This window comes from Crinia signifera, chromosome 6 (genome assembly GCF_055691185.1).
Source record: "Crinia signifera chromosome 6, ASM5569118v1, whole genome shotgun sequence".
Taxonomy (NCBI): Eukaryota; Metazoa; Chordata; class Amphibia; order Anura; family Myobatrachidae; genus Crinia; species Crinia signifera.
This window is the reverse complement of record NC_139222.1, coordinates 176,340,315-176,359,956: the sequence shown is the minus strand read 5'-3', so window position 1 is coordinate 176,359,956 and position 19,642 is coordinate 176,340,315. Positions and strand designations below refer to the sequence as shown.

Genomic DNA, 19,642 nt, shown 5'->3' with positions numbered 1-19,642 from the left:
ACTTTTAATAATCTACATTTTACTAGACTGGTCTACACAGAGATCTTCTTAGTTGCTGTAAAATAGAATGCTGTGTCTTATGTTAGTAATATGAAAGGTCATTTTACACAGTCAATTTTCATTATTTAGTACTTTAATCAGATTGGATTTGAGAACTCTGAGAATGACCAGAAGATCTTACAATTAACAAGATGGCAAGCAAACATAACTTTTTTTTTTTTTTCTCAAAGATGTCAAGTAGAGCACATCCCTGCATAGCAATATGTGTTCTGGGGGAAAAAACTGTTTACACAAAATGAACTGAAATACTTTTCTTAAGACAAAATACAAGCAAGGATTTAATTACCAACTCTATTTCAAGACCGAATAGAATCTGCATCTTAAAAACAAAGCAAATGGGATAAAGAGAGAGAGACAGAGAGAGAGGAAGGGCTGGAGAATGTGTGCAATATTTTATAAGGACTTAGTCATGTGTTCGCCTGCTCGCTTACAGAGCCCAGATGGTCTTTGAAGTCTGATGTTCCCACTTTGTAATCCACAATAACAAAATATCCACTTTTTCCCTCCTCTGGTCTGTAAACATTTAAAACGGTCTTAACATTTTTTCTTTCAAGATTGTCATTTTGAAAACGTTTGCTCTTACAGCATGACCGCATGAAAAAAATAAAAAGTAGGGAATATTTTTTAATTTTTTTCGTTGCCAATCTCCCCTTCATCCCTCAAAAAAGTAAGGAACAGAAAAGGGGGGGAAATGTAAAAAAACAAAAAACAAAACACAAAGTCGCTGAGAAATTACTTTAGCTGTGTGATGAGAGCAACATGCAAATTTAGCAATATTTAACAGCAGTGACAGGAGGAGGCAATCAAAAAACAGATGTATGGGATCGGGGCGTGCCAACAGAGCAGCCATGAATCAAATGACTAAGGGGGCTGTTGGATGAAAACGTACAGAGCTGAACTAACGCTGAACTGTGCTGGGTAAAAAATATTCCATTACAACAAGCTACAATTTGACATACTTTATTAAACCCTTTCTTCTTTTAATCTGGCCAGGAGGCTCTTCTTTTTTGGCATTGTGGTATATAAAATATTCCTTCGTTTCCCAGGAAAGTCTGGCCCACCAACATTGTATTGACATAAATCATGAGGACTGGAGCCGAGGAGCGAGAGTTTACAGGGAGGCACAACATAAAATAAATAAATAGGGTAAATACAAATTTCTAAATTAATAAAGCAGGGAGCAATTTTCAGTCGTCAACACATCAACTCATCCTGTACTGTCAGATACAATGGAGGCCCTACCAGCAGAGCTTTAGATCTTGGAAAGGAAAGTCATTATCATTAAAATGTCATCATATGGGAGAGATACAATTTATTGTACAGTATTGTCCACTGGAAAGCTCAAACTTTTTTTTTTTTTTATGTAGCACACGGTTTGTTCAATGTTAAGCAATGTTCGACAACCAGATCTATGACATCACATAATTTTTGCTTCCTTATGGGTCAGTGACTCACAGACCTAATATGGCCTAACTTAAACAGAGAAATATCATTCCTCAGTCATGAAAAAGAACAAATTGCACAAGCCTGACTGAAAGGGTTCCAGTGGCGGGATGTAAATACAATCCCAAATTTGCCAGAGGTGCGTAAAGTAGGATGAACTCATACGTTTTTGTTTTTTTTTAAAGAGGCAATCATACGTCTTGTATATGATTGCCACTTTAAAAAAAAAAAAAAAAAAAAAACATCTGAACCTGGATTGTATTACTTCCAACCACAAATGTACTCTATTACTATAAGTATAATTTGTTATATAACAACATGACCATCAAAGCCAATATTGCTGTGTCGATGACCACCAAAATTCTCAGGCTAAGCAGTGTACAACTCCCATTACTAATACACATGAAACATGCTGTTCACTTATCTGCTTTACTGTGCAGTAATGAGAAATCTATTTCTATTTTATGACATACATAAGGGGGGGGGGAGTATTATTTTTTTGGTGATTACAGTCTCTTACATCTTCTGTATTATGATCTCACAGGGATCGCCAACCAAACAAAACAGGTGACCAATTTTTAAAGTAAGGAAACTTACAACTTGCATCTAATTTTCGGTTATTGTGATTATACTGTACTATACGCCAAACTGAGTCTTGAAATCACTAGCTGTATCACATGAGGGAATGGCATGACTGTGATGGGTCCACAGGCACGAAAGGGGCGACATCATAGGTCGCTGACACGTGTAAGCCAGTGATTTATGCAGACATTAAGAGCCTGCTATTGGGTTTCTTACAGACTGATGTATACTCAGTAGCAAGGTGATCTGCAGAGCAGTTTAATCCCCCCAGGACTGCAGAACACTCCTGACACATGGGCTGGGAGAGTCCAGACCTCCTGTCTCCAGCAGTCTGTGCAGATCCTTCAATCTCTCTCCCCTGGCAGGAGACTGGATACAGGGGCTTGTGTGTCAGTGAAAACATTTCCTAACTGCAAATTGAAGATTTCCTTTCCCTGTTCACAGGCCAAATACATAGGGGTAAAGGCTCAATAGCTGCACATGGAAACTAATAGAGAGTAACCCCAGCAAGCTCCAATCTCTACAGCTCTAAACGGAAGTGGAGACTGATACAGGTAGCACAAACAACGCAGAACAGGCAATGTGTTAACAATGACTTATTGATAAATCTGTGTGGAGTTATAGGTTAAGTCCACCATATACTACTGGGGTGTGGAACAGGGGTCCGACAGTGGAGACCTGACAGTCCTTAGCCCGACGTCGGGATCCCGACTGGCCGGACCCAGACAGCATGGCGAGCGCAACAAAGCCCCTTGCAGTCCCGTGTGCATCGGGTTGGACTCTAGAGATTGAACCTGCTGTAGGTTTGAATCTGTCAGATCTCACCCATCAGCGGCTTATCATGGCACACACCTATGTTATGGGGCAGGCAGAGGCGGGGACCAGGCAATGCTGCACGCCCGGGTGGGTATGGGTGCAGCAGCGGCGCAGGCTGTCTGCAGTGTCCAGGAACTGAGGCAGCTGATTCAATTCTGCCGCCGCAGGTCCAGTCAGCACTGCGGACTGCCCAGGTTTTAGTTTTTTTTAATTACTATCCTGCCCCTGTAGCTCCCCGGGAATAAAAAAAAATGGCACATCAAGTGCCAAATAGTTAGTGAGCTTTACCGGGGAGCTCAGGGGTAATCGGATCCGAATTGTCTTCAGGACAATTCGGACTAGTGTATCCCCCATACACTAGTTAAGACATATAAAACACAATTTACTTAATTTAAGATTATATTAAAAAAAATTCTCAATAAGAAACTTTTGGCCTAGGGGTGTCATGATTCAAAAAATTGGGAATCACTGTTCTAGGCTAAGAGGACATGCACACAGCACCATCTACTTATTATAAGAAGTCACTGCACACACACACTATTGGAACTGCCCTGTGATATAGCTGCAAAATATTCTGATCAAACATATGAGATCACTATTAGGTCTATGTATAAGGACCACTATTGTGTGTGCAGGTATCTTCCTTAAGGACAACATTTAGTCAGGATGTTTGAACCCACATTGGACTGGACATAGAATCTTAAGGGCAGGATCTGGCAGCATGTGTGCACAGTATTAATCCTAAAAGTGGATCAACTACTTTAATTATTCTTTTAAGATTTACAAGTCCTTGGAGCATGCCATACTACCACTTCTACTAAATTCAAGCTTTCAGTTCATTGTAGCCATGTAGTCAGTTCTAATGCCACAGTGTAAGATCACATAGATAGATCAGCCTAAAGGAAATATTTAGCAATTGAAAACATAAAAAAATGTTATAGTGGCTAAAAACACCATGGGCCTTATTCTAGTTCACTCTGACAAAATCCTTCTTAGATGGACAAAACCATGGGCACTGCAGGGGGGGGGGCAGATGTAAAATGTGCAGAGAGAATTAGATTTGAGTGAGTTATTTTGTTTCTGTGCAGGGTAAATACTGGCTGCTTGATTTTTACACTGCAATATAGATCTCACTTTGAAGTGAAACCCCACCCAAATCTAATTCTCTCTGCACAAGTTACATCTGCCCCACCTGCGGTGCACATGGTTTTGTCCATCTAAGAAGGATTTTGTCAGAAAGAGTGAACTAGAATAGAATAAGGCCCCATATCTCACTTTTTAAAAGTAGAATACATTGCTAAGTCATAAGGTTTTCTGTCTATATGGGCCTTGCCATAATTTGTTTTCATTCCAGAACCTGTGCAGTGTCTTTTCCCTGCTTGGAGTGTTGCTCCCTGCTGTAGTGCATATCAGACCTGAAATACAGACCATACTGTGCTAAAAGAACCACAGCAGAAAGTGACACATGGAGCAGGGAAGAGAAGCTGCATGAGTTTTGGAAATGCAGGGTGCTAGAAGCTACTGTGTGTGCTTCTAGCCTCTGCCTTTGCTGTGTGTTGTTTCCAGCAGTCCCCAGATGTGTGCGTGTGGTGCCAGTCTCCCCCTGGTGTATATGATGCCAGCCCCCTCCTTGTACATGTCTGGTGCCTGCATTTATGTGTGTGTGTGTGGGGGGGGGGGGGGGGGGGGGGGTGCCTGCCTTCCCTCTGGTGTGTTTGGTGCATGCCTACCTCTTAGTGTGTGTTTGTTGACAGTCTCCCTTTGGCATATGTGGTGCCACCTTGCCCCTGGTGTATGTGATGCCAGCCTCCTTCCTGAAGTATGTGTGGTAAGTGCCTGCCTGCCTTGAGGTCCTCTCTTTCCCCTCTTCACCAAGCACCAGCCAATGCTCCTCAGCTCTACTCACTTCCCATGTCCGACACGCCCCCCCACGTTCCTAGTCAATTTTACAGAGGGTAAAGGGGCGCTTTCAAAATTTGTCTACAGGGCCCACAATACTCTAGTTACACACCTGATGTGTGATATTAAACATCATTAGCAGAGGGATAACCTGATCATTTTGCTGCATTATATTTGCTAATCTGACAATGTATCTGAATGTATTTGTTTCATCCCAATATCTACTGAGAAAACATTCGGTCATTACTGGAAATGACTATGTCTGCGTGACAGTAAAGACGCACTTCCCTACAATATTCCCTTTGTGAATTATATAAAATGTATGTAGTGTGACAACCATTGGGCCCACTTTCTGCATCGGACAAACCTCTTTTTCCCCTTCAGACAATAAACAGTAAATTTGCCAAACAAAGAAACATCAGATACGTGATTCAAAGCATCACAAAGAAGACCAAGGGAATTGTTTAGCAGTTTAACTAAGCAATGGACACAATTCAAAGTACCGTCATTAGAAAGTCTCAAGAAAAGCAGACAGTCATCCTGGTTCAAAGAGCGGGATTAGCAAATGCCAGGGCACAAGTGTTATGACTTCATTAATTCTTCCCAGAGATATCCGTCTCTGAACTGCTCTCTCTTATCTGACTTTACTTTGTGATCACAGTAATGTAGCTTCTTACACACAACACTGCCATCGGCTTAAATCTTCAAGGTTTATCTCTAATCTAAAGGACATATTAAGGAGTTCCAACATTTTTTTGGAAGATTGTTCTTTTTTCAGATATTGCCGTTATGACTGAAATCAGAGACTTTGAATGTGACTCATTCTTTAAGTGTATTGTAGGTAATCATAATCATTAATATCATCATCATTAATTGCTTTATAATCACAGTACTTATGAAAACAATCCGTTCAATTTTGAAAAAGTTTTATTTTTTTAAGAAATAGTGTACCAAAATAAACCTGGTCAGAAAACGCAAAAAGGAGTGGTGGTAGTGGTGGTGGTAAGGGTAGTGGGGGGCTGGGAGAGATACAGAGGGGAAAAAGGGTGGGACTAGAGGACGGGCAATATACCTCCACTATAGATATATGTAGCTAAGAAGTCAGATCATGTGGTTTTTAAATCTGGTTACAGAGATCATTTAGTGTGCTGGGGGAAACAATGGGTTAAGCAATATATCTTGTGCAATGTAGAGGAAACAATTTACTACCGATAGTAGTAGGGATGCCCATCCCGAGATTGGCAGGATCCCAGGATTTAGGACATTTTTAGCTGCGATTTAGGTCTCCAACCTTGGGAGTTAAATGTGCATGCACATTTGATACATTTCTACTGGGCAGCACTGAGCACCAACAGTACTTGAGTCATTCACTGCAAATAGATTGTGAGGCCACGCACTGACCCGTCCACTCCCCCACATCTGCTTGCTTAAGGACTTCTTCATAGCAGTTCCCAAAGCAGCATCAGGCGGCCAATCACAGGATTGACAGTTTTCCAATCCCCGCTGGCCTCCCTAAATACTAGATTTTATTTGAGCTTTCTTTAATAAGCATAGAGATAGAGGATTTATCTATCCTCTCCCAAAGAGGATCAGATATCCTCCACTAGTGGAACGCCCTGATCCGCCACTCATTGTAAATCTAGGTACAGTATATAGGACTCAACAAAGAACAGGAGGACTTTAGGGGCCTGCAACAGCAAAATAACTCAAACCAATTTAAAGGTCATGGTGACATTCTGAATAGCAGTGAGTAACACAAACGTTTTCACCCCATAATGAAAAATATAGCCTTTATGGGGGGTATGCAATGTGGGGGGTTTCCCCAATGGAGGAAATAGCGACAAGACCCTATTCATTGCTGTCTTTAGTGACAGCATTGAATAGGGATCACGGTAGAATGAGCCTGACTTTAGAAGCTGTCGGGTCCGTTCTGGCGATAACAGCCGTGGATTGTCGCGATCCCGGTCGCAGATCGCCAATCCACGGCCACAGCCCTTTTTGTAGATCGGTTGGCAGGACATTGAATCCCGTCTGCCGATCTGCTGTTGGTCAATCCACAAACGGGCCTTGATCACGGCTGTCGGGAGGGATTGACAGCCGTGATCCTGGATTACATACTCCTCTAAATCACCAAATTAGATGTTCGTCGACCACAAATATGACAACTTTTGACTTCCCATGTCTCTAACAAGACAAAGATAAAATAGATGGGAAACTAATGTTGCACCATAGAGGGGTAGAGAGGGTAAGGGTGGGTAGTCGGTTTAAAGCATTTGGTGCAATAGTCACAAACTTGGCAGGTGAAAGGATTACGCCATATGGGCCGCACATAAAGAAGGCCACAGTATAGAGAGAATGCCCATTAGAAAACGCAGACTAACTACTTTACAAAATAAGATCTTCAGATCTATCCAACAAGGCTTCTGAGCAGAAGCTAAGCATGCCCCCGAGATGGGAGTCCACATCTGCCATTTGTTGTGCCACGAAGTAAGATATGAAAGCTAGTTCTTGGAGCTGTAGCACCCCATATTACCTAAACCATGTATGGACCTAAGCTAGGACACTTTGTCTGATTCAGAGATGGACACAATGTACTTTCTGGTTGCAGCAGAGCTGTGTTTTTGCTATTGCACATGCCCAAAAGCATATTGTGTACGTGCAGCTAGGATTTTTTTGCAAAGGGAGTAACAGGTAAAAAATCATATCTAGTGTAGCAACTCACGCTTGGATAATAGAAGCGAACCCACACCTTAGGGCAGTATTTAATGCTCTGCATTCAATTCGCTGGTGTATTTCAATGGCGCTTTGATTTAATTCGCCAAGAGTGTATTCAATGCTAGGATAAAGAACTGCTTTCACCGTGATTTTCGCCGTGTTTCACCGTTTTGCATTTGCCATCTTTTTAATGTGAACTGGAATGTGTTCTTTTAAAATAAAGTTTTTTTTTTGTTTGTTTGTTTTTTTCAGGGGCAAAAAATCATTAATTTTATTATTTGAAGGGTCTTGCTATTTGGTTTCATGTACTTTTGCAGCACATGAATATATATTTAATTTTAAATTTATTTTTTTACATGATGTCATCAGGGGGGCGGGGATATTCACTGCGCTGGGTCACGCTCATTACATATGCAGGAATGGGACCAGCGCATCGCTCCCTCCACCTCCCTGCCTGCCCAGCTTTCCCAAGTCTCCTGAGTCCTCGGGGCGGCAGCTTCTGCTGCCTGTGTCCCCACCAGCCCTCCTTCTCCCCCTGCTGCTGTTGTGTGCAGCGTCCGGCGCAGGCAGGGAGGCTTCCATCTTCCATCGAATGTTGTTAAAATTCGCCATCAGTGGCAGCGAGCCCCTGAAGCGTTGAATAGGGGGAGAGGGAGGGCTGGCAGCGGAAGGCGAATGTGCAGTGAACATTGTGAACATTATCATTGAATACTACCCTTAGGATTGGCAGAGATCCAGAACAAAGGAATGGCGTCTGTTTGGGTCCCAGACTGGGTTGGAGCTAAATGGTGGGTCAGGAACAGGGAGCAGACACTAGGATGGCAGGAACCATGAATGATGCATAGGGAAGGCAGGAACCTGGAACAGGATACAGAGGTAGAACACTGGAAAGCACTAAGGTTATTACACTGAAGTATGGTTTGCGAGCCTATATACTAGCACAAGTGAATGCTCAGGGACTTCCTTTTATAGACCGCATATGACTTTGTGGCATGCATGGCTCTTTAACTTTTAAACAGGCAGGCATAAATGTCCCTATGAAAGTCACAAGCTTGCAGGGAGGGCCTTCCCACCTCTATGGGCCATATTCAATGAGAAAAATTTGCCGTGTTTTATGGCGAGTTTGTGCTATTTTCGCGTTGGAAGGAGCATTTTGCTCTCCAAAAATGAACCACCCTATTCAATGTGATATTTTCGCCGTCTTTCTAAGTGATTTTCGCCGTGTCTCTCCGTGTAGCAATTCTCCATCTTTTCATGGAGAACTGGAATGTGAACTTTTAAACTAAAAGATTTTTTTAATTTTGGTGTCAAAAAAAAAAATCAGGATTTTTTTTATGTGAAGGGGCATGTTATTTTTATTAATGTGCTTATAGCACATAAATATATATTTAATTTAAAAAAAAATATTTTTTTATTTTTATTTTTTTTACACAGAGCAGCCAGCAGGGGGCCGGAGCTGCACCCGATCATTACATATGCCCGATCGGGTGCAGTGAATACAGGGTCCCCCGCTGGCTATACGGGGGGGCAGATTGTGCTGCCTGGGTCCCGGGGAGCCCTCCTCCCCTCCACATATGTTCTGGGGCAGCCAGGGAGACTTTAATCTCCCTGGCTGCCACCGTCCCCCGGCTCCTTGCCAGCTCCCTGCCACGGATGCTCGTCCGCTGCAGGGGTTAAGACTCGCCGCGAGTGGCAGCGAGTCTTAACCACATTGAATAGTGGGAGCAGGAGTGGCAGCGAGCCCTACGGAACAGGGCGAGTGCGTGGCGAGAGAAAAAATCTCTCGCCATGCACTGCGAATTTTTCTCATTGAATATGGCCCTCTGTCTGTTTGTTTCTACCCAGTTTATTGTATCACTGTTGTTTCCAATTGTGAAGTGCAACAGAATATGCTGTGCTATATAATAAACTCTAAATAAATAAATAAGTCACAGATGTGACATCTATATGAATGAAATACTCCTAGGTCTCATTCTCCACCCCAACTTAAGAATTGCGTTTGCCCTGCACCTCCCTTTGATTGTCATATTTTGAAAGACCACAAAGTCTTATTTGACTCTGATAAGTTGTTTTTATATGGACTACCTGTGTTTATTTAAACTTGTATTGTATTAAAGAACTTGTATTGTATTAAAGAAAATGAAATTTGAGCTCATCTAAATGGGAGGGAATTTGGAAGAGAAAGGGGACGTAAGAGTAAGTAAAACATTGTCCGCACATGGAGGAATTTTAAATTCCACAGGCCCTAAGGACACCAGCAATGTCTCAGAAAATACATATTCTAGCAGCCTGGTGCTCTATAACTAGCACATTAAGGGCGACAGTGGGCACTCCAGTCAAGTTCCACAGGAAAGAATGGCTCCGAGACAGCACTGATGCTCTCGCTGAGGGATTAGAATATAGAGCATGTAAGCCTTTTAAGGCTGCCGTATACGAGAAGCAGAAGTGCCTCATTTAAAAAGGATGCTATAAATTGGGAATAAAACTTAGATGGTCTAGAAATGGACACACTGTATTCCATCCGTACACACTTTAATATATGGAATTCCGCCCTGTATAATTATCCCATCGAATCTGCAGACCGGTAGTTTCGGCAAATGATATGCTTAAGACCTGGGTTTTGGAACCCAGCATAAATGGTATGTCTGCAATTATTTTACACCTGGGTATACAATGGACTACCCGAACTGGATTTTTAAGAGAAGGATTGAGAATGGGCTTGATAGGAAGGTTTAGCAGATAGGAAATCCATGTCTGGCAATAGGTTAGACCCAACCAATTATCAATTGAGATCTGGGGGTATTTATAGGGGTTTTGGCACATTTACTTCTTAAGCCTGGAAGAAGATACTACAGTATCAAAAAACGCTGAAAAGTAGGAGGAACATTACAAGTGACATTTGTACCAGACCCGCACATGACATCTGCTAAGAACATCTAGCTATTTTTCATCTGTCTGTGTGCTATTGAACTCACATACTTGGGGACATTAACATATGCTGAGAGTCCAAACAACTTTCTGTATCTTTGGATGTTTATTGTGTTTTATTATTTAATTGGATTTAACGGTAATACATAATCAGAAGCTTCTTTCATATATCACTATACTCAAACATGAGGAAGAAGGATTGGAGATGGTGGAATTTAAAGGAAATCAGGGTTCAATCTTTCCCTAAACTACCATAGTCTACTCTGGCCGGTAGTCTATATTCTGAAGTACAAAACGTTTATCATGGGCTATTGATGGTTAAGAAATGCATAGGACAGTATTAAACTATGGCAGTGATTCCTAAACTGTGCCGTGGCACTGTGGGGTGCCTCAGGGCACTTGCAGAGGTGCCTTGGATTGAATTCTGATACTTTATGGCAACGTGATTCAAACAAGTTTGGTAACCACTGCACTATGGAATCTTTTTTTTTTTTTTTTAATTGAGTGACCCTGTCAACACTTGAAGAGGAATTAAGTCATGAATAGATCAGCTAATCTCATATATAGCACCTATATGAACCGCTCAGTGATTGTTTTTATTTGCTTGGAAGCCATTACATTTGGTTGTTGGTCTTTATCAGCACTCTATATGTATATCTAGGAGTAGGGATTTAGATTGTTGTGGAAACATTGGCCCTCAGCACAAGCTACATCTGCCATCCTTGCAGTGCACATGGTTCTGTCCATTTGAGAAGGAATTTGCCTTTGCGAGTGAACCAGAATAAGGGCCATTGCGCAGTCTTTACGTTATTGGTCAAAGTAGGCATATTCAACAAAAGGGGCAGTGCAATACAATTACCGTTGATTTAACCACAAGGTTCCACAGTTCCTCACTGGTTGAGAAGCTGCACAAAAAGCCCATAATCAGGTGTTCACATGCTGGGAAAACCCATCGGTTCCAGAGCTTATATAGAACTGATGAATTCCCATGTGGAAATTCATGATTTTAGGTGTGGGGAAAAGGTTATTTAATTGAATAGCCTTTCCCTACACCACACATTCATTACCCGGTGATAATTGAACATGCCTTAGAGAGTGCTACAAATTCCATCCAGTCACTCAGTCTACTGAGACAGCCACTCACCTTGGGTCTCTATGCCCTGGATGGTGGAGATAGCTATATTATGGGCTTAAATCATATAAAAAAATAATTTAAAAAAAGAGTATCATGTATTAAATCAAAACATAATAGCATTATCATTGAGATAGGTCCCAGTTGCATTGATATGACTATTAAGGGGCTAATGCAGAGTTGAGCATATGCCCATGTGTGGAGTGTATCTTGCCTGAATTTGCAAAGCACATGCTCCAACAACGGCCACATGCAAACGCAGGCAATACAGATTCATAGTACTTAGTGTAGATAGTGCTACGCATGATATGATTGGTGAGAATATGGACAGTCACCATTTACACTGGAAAAGAACAGAGACAGCAATATAAGGATCTGGGTGGTTGGAACAAAAACATGGTTATGGATGAGTGACAGTTTGTCAGTTTTCCAGCATTTCCAAGCAAATGGTCAACTGTCCTTTGCTCTCATCCATAACCATGTTTTTGTTCCAACCAGCCAGATCTGAAGATAAATCTGCATGTGTATGGCCACCTTTATAGTCACCCAATAAGTAGGGATTTTTATATTAAAAAAAATAAATAAAAGAAAAAAAAATTGGACTCCTATGGCAGTGAAAAGGGATAAAATGTTCCGGCCAGCAAACCTTTGCAGTGTTGAAACCAGGCACATCAGCTAGTAATAAATTATTATGGGTATACATTACCCCAAGATTCCAGCTGTTCAAACGTGCTTCTAAGTCGCTGTCATCAAAGCTGGCTAAGGTTTTTTTGGTGTGATCCCCCTAAACAAGATACATAAGTACATAAATGGTACATCATCAGAGGGACACCATGACTTGTCACATTTACAAATGCATGTATTCATTTGCACTTCCATTATAATACAAGTAAAAGAAAGGGAGGAAGAAGGAGAAAAGAGAAAAGGATGCCTCTAAATCTGTCTCCTTCCTCTCATGTATATTTAGAGGCAGAATCCAACTCTAATTATTGCTGAAATGGGATTGCTGCCATTTATTTACACAAAATGTCCAGGGCCATCTTCATTATTATACCACAAGAATGTCTGTAAAATCTGCCTCCGTGAACTCATTTACATAGAAATATATTTAGTTTCATTACATTTTTCTACAAAACATGTGGCACAATCTTTTCTGCAACACTAATATTTATGGAATAAAAAAAAATATTCAGAGTCTATTGCAAAAGCTATATCTTTCTCAAATGGGTAAAACCATGTTGCACTACAGGTTGGGCAAATGTAACATGTGCAGAGAAAGTTCAATTTTGGTGAGGTGTGTTGAAACTAAAATCTAAATTGTAGAGTAAAAATAAAGCAGCCAGCAATAGGCTGGGGTGGAGATTAGTGCCAAGGTGCTGAGACTAAGGGCAGCCCACTAAACTGATGTACTTTGCTGTGACTAAACATGGTAATTCACTGCTCTGTTTTCTGACACTCTTGCTGTGAAGTCGTTATTGAGTAAAACCTACTGCTTCAAACATAACTGATGAACATGTTCTTTCTAGTGGTCACATTTTTGGTTGCCCATATGGGGACATTCTGTGAGAGGAGGACCCCCAACGAGGTGTGGTGCAAGGTGCCTGGTCATCATGCCGTGTCAGGGATTCACCAGCTTTTCTTGTACACACTGCAAATACAAATACTTATTTTTGTTACTGAATGGATGCAGTTTTCCTACCATTGTCCAGCTTTCAAGCCTTGCTTTGCATATTTTAAGACTTGTTAAATAATACACTTTAAACTGTCCAGGTACAATGAGTGCGAACTCATCGACTGCAAAACATACATTGGAACTTGGAACACCCTGAGTCTGAAACCCGATAATGGATACACATACCACTATGGAGTTCTATGGGAGCTGTAGTGCTGCTGGATCTACCAAGCTTGGTTCTGATAGATAACACCCTCAACCAAAACGTATCCCGATGTGTAGAGTCCACACTTTAAGCTTAACCAGTTCTAGACATTAGTATGTTCTTCCGCAGATTGAGGAAGTATATACTAATGCTCAATACGTGTTAAGCTTATTGCGTGTACACTAACTTTCAGCTGAAAAGCCACCCAGTGTGTATGGCCCGGTGATGAGCGCTGATGCGTGCTGCCGCTGCTCATCTGCTGGTATTACCAGCAGTTGAGCGACGGGGTGGACGGCTTTATATAGCGTCTTGCTACGTAAAGCCATCCACCCCCAGGAAAATCCCTTGGATGGGCAAAAATGGCTTCAGTGTATATGCACTGAGGGATTTTCAGCCAAGCGATTTTCCCAACTATTGCTCTGCATGCACACTGGGCACCTTAACCAAAATATACTGGGACTTTCTTGGTAGCCTTCTGGTGGTAAACACAATTCCCCTGTATGTGCAACCATGTCTTATTCCATTTGGAATTTGGATAGGTGTGCCTACAGCCCATTGAAGCCAGACTGAGGATAACAGTATTATATGCTTGTATGATTTATCATAATTTGAGTGCATTTATTTTATTACAAATAACTTTTATCCAAAGGTCTCTGCAATAGCAATTTGTTTAGCTGTATTCCCTTTAGCATGAGGTTTGGAAAACAAGGAAACATGCCTCTTTTTCAGGTGGTCGTGAAATATATGAAGTTCTTCCAATGAATTACAAGTGTGGAATTCATCCATCTGAAATTGGAAGTTCTTTGGTACTGTGCAGACTACTCTCCCCCACCTATAAGGGTGAATAGTATTGCTGCTTTGATCACATGGTGATATTATAAGTATAGCCTATATATGTATAATGAGTTAGTACCCAATGTAGCACTCCATTTCCTAACACAAATGCATACCACCCAAAAACACAAATTTTCGTGGGACAACAAATATACTGTGTGGGAACGGTTTGCATTTCTGCAGCAGCCACAATCCCCATAGATGTTAGCTTCTGTAACCTATGGGATACAATAAAACTAATGGGAGAGGCTTGTTCTAAATTCATTCCTGGTAATGGATGCCTTGCTTGAGTGTTCAGCAGATCACGCTTGTGTGCCTGGGGATCCTGATACAGTAGTAAAAAGACTACTGATGTGATTATTTGGTACCTGTTTCCTAGCACCGCACCAGCGATAAAAATTGTATCCATCGGGACCGCCTGAAATCGCGTTGATCGCATCGCATGCAACCAAATCGCATGCGATGCGATCGATGCGATTTTTACATTGGAATCAATGTAAAATGGTCCCTGAGACCCGATTTTACATTGGCCCCAATGTTAAATGGCTCCCAGACCCCAATTTTTATTGTTTCCCAACCCTGATGGGTCAAATGCCCCCCCCCCCCATTGTTAAAGCCACCCCATGATCTACGCCAACCTAAAGCGCGGCGAGCCCCGCGAGGGAACGCACATTACTTCACAGGTATTACGCGTCCGCTCGCCACGCTTCGGGCTCGGTGGATCGCTGCGCTCTCCACACTATATAATATCAGCTCCACGCCGACGTGGATAGTGGGGGTATGAAAAGGTCGGAGGATGCGTACCGCCGCCGCTCGCCACGCTTTGGGTTGGCGTTCATTGTGGGGTGGCGTTTAAATGGGGGGGGGCGATTTGTCATGTAAAATACCCATAAGGGTGGTTATACAATGAAAAATCGGGTCCATTGGCCCATTTAACATTGTTCCCTATGTAAAATCGCGTCCATCGCATCGGTCGCATCGCATGCCTTAACTTAAGGCATGCGATGGACGTGATTTTTTAATTGTCGGGGAAAAGGCTAAAAATAGCCCTGAAATTGCGTCGGTCACGTCCATCGCATACCTTAACTTAAGGTATGCAATCACCTACGACGGGCGTCTTGCTAGGAAACAAGTACCAATTATTTTACTACTAACACATCACAGAACCCCTTGTCCCTGCTTGTGGAAATTAACAAATAGCGTCAAGAATTGATTACTATTACTTATTATTAAGTCTGAAATCCGATAATGGATACACATGCCCCTATTGGATTTCTATGACCTACCAAGCTTGGCCCTGGTAGAGAACACCATCTGCAAATTTTCTGGATACTTCTCCTTCTGCACCATTTGCCACTGTCACAATATTCAGTATTTTAGTGTTACATGCTTGTGAAATCCTGCTGGTTCTGCTCTGCCTTCCTCTGCTCCATGCTGCTAAACAGTTCTGTGTAAGTGTGAACACTGCAGGCTGTTTGCAGCACCAGGGTGAGATCTTGCACAGTCTCCTTGATTAGCAACCTGTGAGGTAATAGCCCAGTGTCTGACAGCAGAGCTCATTAGACCCTTATAAAAGGCACTTCCTGGCAGGTATTTCCTGCCAGAGTATAGGTTCACTAACCAGCTCCAGCGTTCCAAGTGCTTTCCAGTGTTGGATTCCGGCTATTTTCCTGCCTGATCCTCCAGTACCGTGTCTAGTGATTTCCAGTGTACGACCTCGGCTATCCTGGTGACTATTCTACTGTCAGCTCCCTATGTACTGCAACCATGATATCTCGTGTATGACCTTGGCTAGTCCAGTGACCACTCTCCTGCCTGCTCCCTTGTACCACTTCCTGTGACATCTTGTGCATGACCCGGCTTGTACCTGACTCTTCCCTGTTTGCTCCTGTGTACCAGTTCCTGACTCCTAGTGTTGAACCAGCTATGATGACCATGAGTATGCCTGAGTTCACCCTGTCGGACTACCAGCAGTTACTAGCTCCATGTGGGGAACATGAACATGGTACAGCGACCGCCATGTTCATAGCAGCAAAGCCCATATGCCAATTGGAGGGTTCACTGGCGAAAACCTATGACACGGTAAGATTCCGCACCACTGCATCAGGTCCAGTCAATCGAGACCGTGACAGCCACATTCACCAGCCGATAGTTGTTATTGGCTGCGTGGGATCCTAATTAGGAAGCAGTGTAGCTTTCTATTAGAGTAAGCTAATAACTCTGCTTTCAGCTCTCCACCAGGAAGGGCTCTTATCGGAGCTTATCTCTTGGAAAAAGCTTATTTGTACAATTGCGGAAAGTATTTTCAAGTTGTCTATTTGCGTGAAAAGTATTTATCATATCCGCATTAAAAATGCAATTTGTTATAAAGTATGCCCCTTTGTCTTAAACTCTGCATAACTGTAACTAGGAATATGTATTGTGTTTATGTTCTCATTTCTAAAGATTTATGATCTCCCCGTTGTAGTGTGTTAACCGATGCTGGCTTGTGGTTCCGACTTAAATTCCTGGCGTACTTGGGAAAACAAAAGCTGCCAGAGACTGATAAAAGTAGGGTCAGGGGTCAGGCTAATGTGCGAGCTTGTCTGATCTATTTAAAGGAAAAATATTCCTCTGCTAGAACTTCTCTTTAATCTTCTTTTTCCAGGAATTCTCTGGCATGGGGAGTATTTTGGATTCTGCTGTGAAAAGTATTATTTTTATGCCTCTGATAACTGGCCCACTCAGCTGTTCGTCCTCTCCTATTGCATGTGGTTATTGCGGTGTTTTTATATCGCGTTGAAAGCACTTACAGGAACACGGAACATGTGGTAGATAGCGTAAGGGTGGTGATAGGCTGCGTCTCCATTCGGGCCAGTCTGTGAACCAGTCACTAAACGATGGTCAATGTTTAATTACATTGCAGAAATGTTAAGCTTACATTGCCTAGCTATAGCACAGATTTTCCCCTATGCAACGTCACCCTACCTGAGGAGAATATTCTTCGCAGATGATGTTACCAAAATTTTCCATGAAAAAAGATCATCCATGACGGGTCAGAAGGAGGAATAGTAAATAAGACTGGTCTATATAATATAGATTGTAAGCTCCACACTGGGGCAGGGACTGATGTGAATGTTCAAATATTCTCTGTAAAGCGCTGCGGAATATGTGTGCGCTATATAAGAAACTGTTAATAAATAAATATATGAAATCTTTAAATAAAAGATAGAATAGCCACTACATAAAAGATCCCTTAGAGTGGTACTACTTGAACAATTTTTTGCAAGGATTTGCGGAGCTGAAATACTGAACATTGTTGTAGGGGTAGGGGTCATAGTGTTACAGTCAATAAGTTGACCACTATTGGTCAATAGGTAAAATGTCGACACATGAGAAGATCGACATATATTAGGTCAAAATGTCTACATGGGAAGGGTCAACGTGAAAAAAACGGTCACCATGTGTTTTTGATAATTTTTTGGTATCTATTTCGACTTAAGTCAAAATGGACACCGTATAAGTGTACCACGTTCACTTGCCATGCTTCACGCATATTGACCCACTGCTCTCGACACACTATTATTTTCTACCTCTATGTCCACATGGAGAGTTAAGTATGAAAACCGCCTTTAAAAAATAAAAAAACACACGTGAAAAACTCATGTCGACCTTTCTCTATTTTGATATTCCCTATGTCAATGTATTGCCTGCGTCGACCTTTTGACCATGCTGACCTAATTTGTGTCATCCTTTTTTATACATCAAACTTTTTCAAGTGTCAACCAATAGTGGTCGACCTCTCGTCTGCATACCTTTTGTAGCACCTGCAGTTTGTTCTGTTGTCATCTAATTATCACAACTATTCATTTCAAGAAACCTGTTACCTTCCGGGTACAGAAGCAGCAAGTTGCATTTTGAGTTTAAAGTGTGCAGGTCACATACACAATGAAGACGCCCATTTTGTAAATTTAGGGCCAGATGTACTAAGTCAGTGGTTCTCAAACTGTGGGTCGTGACCCCAAAGTGGGCCCCAACCTTGTCAGCATCAGGTCGCAACTACATGTTGCGGACCATTAGGCTAATGAGTTTTCTAATCTCAATCAGTGATTCAAGGAGCATGAAAGATCTGTTGAATTGTCTGTTATGTTAGACTCCTCCCATCATTTTGTGCCTCCACAATGCTGCCATGTACAGTATGTGCTGTCTGCTGACTACACATGCAATGTGATGACCTTCTGCATCCAGTTGCTGGGGCCCTGTAATAATTTTTATTGTCTAATGGGGTCCCAAAGCAAAATAGTTTGAGTACCCCTGTACTAAGTGATAAAGTGGAGAGAGATACAGTAAGGTACAATCTAACCCACTCATAACTGTCATGTCACAGGCTGTGCTTAAAAATTACAGTAGCAGATTGGTTGTTAGTTTCTCTCTAGACTTTCAATCAAGGTATAGTACATCTGCCCCTTAACCCTTTGAGTGCCAACATCTGTGAGAGATGTGCAAAAATATCCGCAAAAAATGCCAAAATCGCTCATATTTGTTATATTAATTCAAATAAACAATGTTATGTAAAAAAAAAAAAGATTATATTTTCTATATAAAAGGTAAACATTACAGGTCATTATGATGTATAAAAATACTTGCTTGCCAATTTTCACACCTATGACAAATTCACTTGGCACTCAAAGGGTTAATCATGACGCAACCAATCAAACCACTAGCACAAAAAAACTCAGGAGACCCTTGTGCAATGCCGTGACTATTGATTCAGTCCAGAAAATTGCTGCAACCACTATTTTTAATCAACGTGTGCTCTTTGGATACTTGTATTCAGGATTGCGAGCTGCGGCTTACTATTGTTTTTTGGTTGTCCCATACCTTCAACAACGTCAACAAAACCGTATCAGACTGGTGAGCACTGAAGTATACGTCAAATAAAGCCCTGTTCATTTATGTATTTAGACAATCACTTTCAATTCTAAAGAAACAAAACCTTAAAATCAAGAGACATATGCAACAGAGTTTATTAATCAGCTTTTAAAAAAGGGTTTCATTGGAATCTGTGTGCGCTATATAAGAAACTGTTATTAATAATAATAATAATAATAATAATAATAATAATAATGACAAAATACAAAAAGCACCACTTGAGTATGTATTAAAGAAGAAAACAACTGGGAGTTCTTACATTGTGTAGCATCATCCGGGCGTCCTCGCCAGACCTGTGCGCAGGACTCAGGGACCGTGAGGCCAGTTTCTGGCTGTATGAGTATTTGGGCCTAGGAAACAAGTTCAATATATTAGATAGAGGGTAATGTTTTCAGAAATACTTCATTATCTCTGTAAGCAGTGATTAAAGAACATAAAAGAGTTT

General features: G+C 41.7%; 1 protein-coding gene across 5 annotated transcripts in view; it reads right to left on the bottom strand.

Annotated features, from left to right (window-relative positions):
* CEP112 (centrosomal protein 112) overlaps window positions 1–19,642 on the bottom strand; it is a 404,486-nt gene that overhangs the window by 353,848 nt on the left and 30,996 nt on the right. For all 5 annotated transcript variants that reach the window (XR_014444546.1, XM_083148204.1, XM_083148203.1 and 2 more), the window contains exons 5-6: window positions 19,457–19,547; window positions 12,282–12,359 (exon numbers count right to left, since the gene is read on the bottom strand). Coding sequence is in view for 4 of the 5 variants with exons in the window: in XM_083148204.1 (XP_083004330.1) it covers window positions 12,282–12,359; window positions 19,457–19,547 (169 nt within the window). In the remaining variant the exon portion in view is untranslated. The remainder of the gene's footprint in view (window positions 1–12,281; window positions 12,360–19,456; window positions 19,548–19,642) is intronic.